At 31.8% G+C, this 7,591-nt stretch overlaps 1 protein-coding gene across 1 annotated transcript; it reads left to right on the forward strand.

The window, feature by feature from the left end:
* The first annotated feature begins 2,318 nt into the window (after positions 1-2,318).
* On the forward strand, positions 2,319-7,176 carry LOC114265902 (arogenate dehydratase 3). The gene is made up of 7 exons (XM_082886122.1): positions 2,319-2,711; positions 3,867-3,934; positions 4,067-4,159; positions 4,517-4,717; positions 5,486-5,566; positions 5,664-5,752; positions 6,926-7,176. The coding sequence occupies exons 1-5, from the start codon at positions 2,657-2,659 to the stop codon at positions 5,564-5,566; spliced, it is 498 nt and encodes a 165-aa protein (XP_082742248.1). The 5' UTR covers positions 2,319-2,656; the 3' UTR covers positions 5,664-5,752; positions 6,926-7,176.
* Positions 7,177-7,591: the final 415 nt, after the last annotated feature.

The following is a 7,591-nucleotide window of genomic DNA, read 5'->3' on the forward strand; positions in this document are numbered from 1 at the left end:
CTCTTATTGAGGATTCTGTGAGAAACGCTTTCTAATTGTCATCATTGGGTAATCAAAAGACAGCATCCAAGTCTTAGGGCCGGTCAAAATGGGGTGTCTACAATACAGGCTGACACGTGTCTGACTTTGATTGACAACTTGTATTAACTTCCTAAATTACCCCCTTCATCCCACGTGTTGAATTGTGATTGGCTTTTACAATTTATACAACCAACATTACCCCCCACACTAATATACCCATTACTTGGTGATATTAGTAGATCAAAGCACTTTACCCATGTCCTAGGACGTGCATGGGCTTTGCATCTTCTTAGAAATGCAACCGACATCCCTCATTGCAGCGTTTGTACTGCATTAAATTCTTCTCTATGCCTCGAACATTTTCCACGATCTGAGCATTGGAAAGGCTGATACAGTTTGTATGGCCAAACAAACCTTTTCTTACATAGATCAAGCATACGAAGAGTTGTTAGATAATGATGTTCACCCTCAAAAGAATTTTCATGCATTTATTAGCCACACCTATCTATCTCCATTTATTCAAGTCATGGAAGCTTTTGCAATTCATCGACCTTTGGATCAAGAACCTATTGTTCACAATTCTTTAGTCCAAGACTTTACAATAATGGATATTGGAATGTAGTGACCCAGAATTTTTTAAAAAATAGCTAGTGTATAATTTAATTGAGCAAATTTTCGAATTTCAGTGCTGTATAAATTCTGTGCGAAAATAGTTGGGTTTCGTATTTTTTAAAAATAGTTATCGATCTCAGAAAATTATGAAATTTTTATATGTCGTTCTCATATGAGTCTAGCACGTTGGATAAAAAGTTTAGAATTAAATGATGAGTATTTAGTTTATGAAAATTCACGGACTGTTTGGTGTTCAGTTTAATTTATAGCAAAATTTGAAATTTGAGTTTTGGGTGTTTGGACCAGAATTTGAGATAAATTTGTTAGAATTATTTTGGTATATAATTGGACCATATTTGACTTATAGGTGAGACCCATGATTTAGATTTAATTTAATTTGAGTTTGTTTAATGGCTTATGTTTAACTGTTTGGTCCTTTTAATTAGGTGATTAGTAGTATCCACCTTCGGAGTTGTTATTATTTATTATGTAAGATTATAATAAATATTTGATAGTTGATTTTATGGTGTGTACTATATGGTGAAAAAATTATATATTTTTATAAAGAATGAAAATGTGTATATTTCGTAGTGATCAAAATATTATATTTTGTGGTGAGAAAAATTATATCATTTTATAATTTATATTATAAAATTTTGAGATATTATTACAAAAATTATATTTTTTTGGAAAAATCAAGCTATAGCGATTCCGGATTTTCCCCTTTATGTATTGTATTTTGGACTTGGGTTCCTTGGTTAAGTATTGTTGTATATGTCTCTTTCTGTCCTTTAATTCCTTGTATTTGAGTTTTATGATGTATTGGGCACTCTACAACAAAAACACACTTTAATGGCACTATACTAGTGGCATGTTTTTAAAAAATGTCACAAAAAAATATTTAGTGGCATGTTTTAGAAAAATGTCACAAAGCCATAAACATAAAAGGCTCTAGTGACATTTCAATAAAAAAGTGTCACATCACTACAACAAAAATGTTACTTAATAGCATCAATTTTATGATATTTTATAAAAGAATGGCACAAGAAATTATTTTAGCGACATTTATCAACAAATGCCACTAAACTTTAGTAGTAATGGCATTTTTTAAAAAATGTCACTAATTTAAGTAGGTGTAAGTTACTCTTATGGCATCAAGTGAAAAGTGTCACAAACAAATAATTTACGGCATTTTGAGAAATGTCATTAAGTTAAAAATTTTCCAAGCTATCTAATGTCAAAAAATAAATTGAACTCAATATAATATGCTATCAATTGGGTCAATTTGAGACAAAATAAAAAATTTAATGTTAAAATTGATTCAATTGATATTACAAAAATTAAAATGAACACAATAGCAAAAATAGAGGGACTAATAGTGTAATTTGCCCTAATTTTAGCATTTTTTTAATAACAAATATGCATGTAAGTGAAATATATCATTCTTTTAGAGGCAAAATAATAAATTCGCTCAATTTGGTGAGTTAATTTTCAGTGATCATTTTTCGTTAAAAATATTAACGGTATCATTAATTTTACCAAATTGACACAAAATTTATTAAAAATTAAAATTAATTTAAATAAAAATATAAGGACCAAAATTGATATCTGTTTTGTTATTTAAAATATGAACAAATTTATTTATAAACAAATCAATAAAAAAAAATTTGTACACAGCTATCCATGATTCACTTCATACTCTCCCTGTTATATTATGAAACGAAAGAAATAAGGAAACACGGCAAAGAGGCAACGAGGCAGAATCTGTAGAGCAAAATTTGTATAGCAGCTAACTAGGGTTAGGGGCAAAGAGGCAAAAGAGAACAGTTAGAGAGAGAGAGAGAGATGGGCAGTTCGGATAAGGGAACAGGTGTGGTTGATTGCAGTGTTGGAACAATTGTCTGGGTTCGGTGACGGAATGGCTTGTGGTGGCCAGGTAAGATTCTCGGTCCTAAGGAACTCTCAGCTGTTCATCTCATGTCTTCGCGATCTGGGACTCCAGTCAAGCTTCTTGTAGGGGAAGATGCCAGCTTGTAATTCTGTTTATTCCCTGTCGCTCTCCCTCTCTGTGTGCGTTGGTGTGTATACATGATATATGCATATTACACTTGAATCTTGCGATTACATTTTTTTAGCCATGTTCATTTGCTCATTGCTGCAAATTGACTGTGGTTTGTGAATTTTTGGGTATTTGTTTAAGCTTTGCATGATCAGCCGTTGTGATTAATGGGTTCATCAATATTTATTGAATGGTTGTAAATGACATCGATGGATGGAACATATAGTGTTAGTTTAGTTATTTTATGTTTGTTGCAGCAGGAAGGGTGCCTTTTCAGTATGAATCTGCAAATTATCTTGAGTAGAGTTGTTATATAATTAGGCTATGGCTATTTTATGCCCATATGATAATTTTTTGGAGGGTGTGCCATTCTTTCTCATTGTGATGGTTTGATGTGTGGGTGGGGGTTGAAGTTGTGCTTCAAATCTTCTTTTCATTTCATAACGATTAAAGTAAACAATGCCCTCTTGGATTGTTAGATTGAAGATGTGGCTTGATAGCTTATTGGTAAGCAAAGATTGGTCACCAGCTCTGTAGAAAATAGTTTGGGATAAAGACATCTTAGGTATTAGGCCCTTATTAGTGCAACTGGAAAGGGCTAAGACAAGTCCAAAAACTAATTGGCTGAACTCAATGATAAATATACTTTGTGCACCCCCTGTTACATGTTTTGTCCTCTAGGCTTGCCATCTTCTTCATTACCAAGTCTATTGCATCTTTCTCCATCCCCTTTAAAGCACAAAAGTAGGTTTCCCCCTGCCATCACACTACCAAATCTGATTGGTCATTAGCAATTCTAGGGTGAGGATTTTGGTTTTTTGGGACTTACTGACAGTCTGGGACACTGATAGTTGAATGTTTTCTTTCCACATTGTCTCTTTAGGCCTCCCAAGCTTGGTTAATATACTTGAGAGGCCCCTCCACTCATAGCCAATTGGTTTTGAGTTGGATGCTTTAATAGATTTATCCCAAAAGTTGGTTGATCAACTGCCTACTTTTGTTTCTATCCATTTCAATTCACACTTTTTTAACCATTTATGTCGTTTTTCACTATTTGTTTAACTTATGTGAAGCTTGCTTATGATAAACTGTCTTATGTATCTAATGTCTAACTGATTTTGGTTTAGTAACTTGTAATTTTCTCAATTTTATTTTCCAATATCTTTAATTGCAGAACCATTATTAGTGATTGATTCCTCAGTTTCTCTAAATGATAGTAGGAAGGTGCGCATATCATATAAGGTATTGCATTTCTGTCCAAGTCACAAGCTCCTAATGCACAGGAAAAAGTAAAAAAGGATCAAGGAAAAGAATTTCTGGTGGCTATAAATTTTTGCCTAATATTCATAGCAGCTTATCCAATTAATAATGCAGGGGGTACCAGGTGCCTGTAGTGAGGATGCTGCACTCAAAGCCTACTCTCAATGCAAAACTGTTCCTTGCAACAAGTTTGAAGATGCATTCAAGGTTGATTATGATGTAACTCTAACAGCTTGTGGGCAGAATTTAGGACACCACACAGAATTGTAATTTTTCATAACATTTGAATAGTCTATTTTGTTTTTGTTGACATCTTTTTGTACATTATGAATTATTATTTTTGTGATGACTTCATATAGTGTGAGGACTCCATTTTTGGTAGTAAATGAATTCTAAAAGATGAATTTTTCAGTTCACATGCTGGGTAAACAAAAAGAAATGATTGTACCAAAAAAAAAATAAAGAACAAGAAAGAAATGATTTGATTCTAATTGTATCCAATGGCTTCTTAGTTTAAATTGATGTACTCATTCCTTCTTGTTTGTTCTTAAACATATTTTGCAGGCTGTCGAACTCTGGTTGGCTGATAAAACAGTTCTTCTGATTGAAAATTCTTTAGGTGGAAGAATCCATCACAACTACGATTTACTCCTTTGGCATAAGCTGCACATAGTGGGTGAGGTTCAGCGGGCTGTTAACCTTTGCCTTCTAGCACTACTAGGTGTTCGAACAGAGCACTTGAAACGTGTTTTGAGCCATCCACAGGTTAGGCTTGTTTATTTTAGTTTTTTGTTTCTGAGCTGGAGAGAACATTGCTGAATTGAGTTTAATTGACCATTTATAATAAAAAAAAGATACCTGGCATTTTTCAAACTTGTCATTCACATGTCTGCAACTGTTCATCAATCTGGGGTTTTAAAATTTGTCCTTCCCTGGACAAGCAATTGCTTGAGGTCATTTCCATCATCTTTCAGCTTCGTTATGATTACAAAGTTACCAGGAAGCAATTGCTTCAGGCCATTTCCATCAATTTTCAACTTTGTTTTGATTAAAGAGTTACCACCGCTCTTAATTTTGATGTTGGATTGAACTTTAGTTTTGAAGTAAGGTTCAGTATCTTTGCTGGTGAAAATTGAGATGTGAAAATCAAATAAGTTGAAGTAAACTTGAAAATCAACTTCTCTACTGATAAACATAATTTAAACTGTAAATTTGAGCTAGATATCTATCCTAAAAATGACTAATTCATTACCTTAGAAATTTAAATTTTACAAAGGGGGGGATGCCTAGAATAATATTGCTGAATATATTTTGGCTGGTCATAACAAGTGGACCATCAACTTGTTACCATACTTTTTGGTGGTCATAATTGAGGAATGCTTTCTTTTATATTTTTAGGACATATTTTATAATTTTTCAAAATATATTTCATCTAAACAAATAGTTTCTTATTTGAATGAGTTATAAATCCTTAATTTTTTTTTATCTTTTTTACTTTTTTGGTTTTACAAGTTGACAAATTATTGTTTGCAGGCACTTGCTCAAAGTGATATCATCTTAAGTAAGTTGGGTGCTACAAGAGAAAACGTCAATGATACTGCTAGTGCTGATTAGGTGATCTACAGTTGTCCCTTTGGCATCTTTTTTAACCTTTTTTATACTATAGGAAAGCTTCCTGTTCTCACTGTATTAACTTTGGGTCAATTGGTAGCCACAAATGAACTGAGGGATGCTGGTGCTGTTGCAAGTGCTCAAGCTGCAGAAATTTATGGGCTAGATATACTTGCTGAGAGAATCCAGGTTAGTTTCTTCTTGACCTGTTTCTAAAGCTCAAAGTCTCCAATTGCCTTGTTCTTTTAGCTGCATAAGGCATATTCAACCTTATCACCATGTCAGTAGGAACTCTCTTATTATCACAAAGCTCATTGAGAAAAAGACTTATGGAATGGGATCAAAGAAGTCCGAATGGATCTGTTTGAAATGCCAAGAAATAGGATAAAATAAATTAAAAGAAAAGAAAGAAAGACAAATTGGTAACATTGTAACTTCTATATTTTGCTTAAGTGGAGATTGAAACAATCAATTCAACTTTTAAGCTTCACTTCATCATGCCATACAATCCATTATCATATTTTATATCGTAATGTGCATAACATCAGTTATGAGTGCAGTCAGTTATTTGTGTGATAGTCTTCTTCATGCAATACCTTATATCATTTATTATCGCATGAGCTCTTTCTGAATCCCTCAAAATCTTGCTTGAAAGTAATTAGTTTATTGTCATTTTTCACGATTATATTTGATTTACATTGTTGAGTTTAGGGGATCCTAATATTGATAATGGGCATGGTTTTGATTGTTGTTGATTGGTGCCTTTGGTTGTGATTGATTTTTTAAGCTATTGTTTTATTGTTTTATACGGTCTAAAGACTTACGGTTGTTATGTTTATATAATTTGTTGTATTGTAGTGAACCAATTAAGTGATTAAATCATGTGGCTTGCTTATCTATTAGAGAAATGCATATCACTTTCAATTGTGATTATCTTCACTCTGGCACTTTGTACTAGTTTATTTTTTAAATATTATTTATTAATTGTAAATATATAATTACTTAAGTAGTTAAATCTTGATTTACAGATGAGAGATATAGTTGTTGTAAAAAGTATTATTAGGCCAATAGAAACAGTTGCAATTACAGTACTTAAAATGACAAGCCCATCTAAAGTAGTAGAAGGGAAAGAACTAGGACCTGACTATTGGGAGGTACATGGTCAAGTGTCAATCAAACCTAATAACAGCTTAATCTGATCATATGGACTTGTCAAAACAATTGGACAAGTTATTGGAGCTCATGTTGCTTGGCCTGCTTCATTTGTGATATATTTCTTTCGTAAATACTAATTTCATTAACAAATTTATATTAACTTAATATAGTTTTAATTACCTTTATATGTTTATCTTTTGGATGCAGATTTCGCAAGTTATGAATGTTAGTCGAGAATATTTATACAAGTGAGGTTGGGAATTTGGGAACTAAATTTGTTTTGATAATTTGTCTCTCCGGAAGATGGATATTATTATGGCTTTTCAGAACTTATGGCTGAAATAATTTTTTTAAAAATTTTTTTTGCTTTAACTTTGTTAGTGTGGTAGAATATTTTATAAATTTGATTATGATTTTTATTGCAGTATAAATAAATTTATATTTTTAGATAAAAAAAAGATTGTGGTTTGAAATTTTTTTTTTTTTTTTTTTTTTTGATGTGATGATCTTATGGTGGTAATATTTGTTTATTATTATGAAAATATTACAAGATGAATGGATGTCAAATTAATATAAAATGTAGCAATTAATATTCAGTTGTTTATAAAATCGATTTAATTTTTACAGGTATTTATGCATGTTTAGTTGTAGCTTTTATAAGTGTCAATGAAAAGAACATATAAGTGGCATTTTGTAGTAGTGATAGTAGCATTGCAAAGTGTCACTAAAATAAGTTTCAATGTCATTTATATCCATTTTATGATACAAATGAATTGGATTTAGTGTCATTTATATCAATTGTAAGATAACAACTGTCATTAAAAATTCATATAGTGGCATTTTTTAGATTGCAAGTCTTCTTTAATGGCACTT

The sequence above is a fragment of the Camellia sinensis genome, chromosome 9 (genome assembly GCF_055761805.1).
Source record: "Camellia sinensis isolate YWXY chromosome 9, ASM5576180v1, whole genome shotgun sequence".
Lineage (NCBI taxonomy): Eukaryota > Viridiplantae > Streptophyta > Magnoliopsida > Ericales > Theaceae > Camellia > Camellia sinensis.

Bases quoted from the DNA above. Each gene is read 5' to 3' on its own strand.
- LOC114265902 (XM_082886122.1), top strand. From the start codon at position 2,657: ATGCCAGCTTGTAATTCTGTTTATTCCCTGTCGCTCTCCCTCTCTGTG. The intron at 4,160-4,516 runs GTTGATTATGAT...CATATTTTGCAG, and splicing joins AGTTTGAAGATGCATTCAAG to GCTGTCGAACTCTGGTTGGC. The intron at 4,718-5,485 runs GTTAGGCTTGTT...TATTGTTTGCAG, and splicing joins GTGTTTTGAGCCATCCACAG to GCACTTGCTCAAAGTGATAT.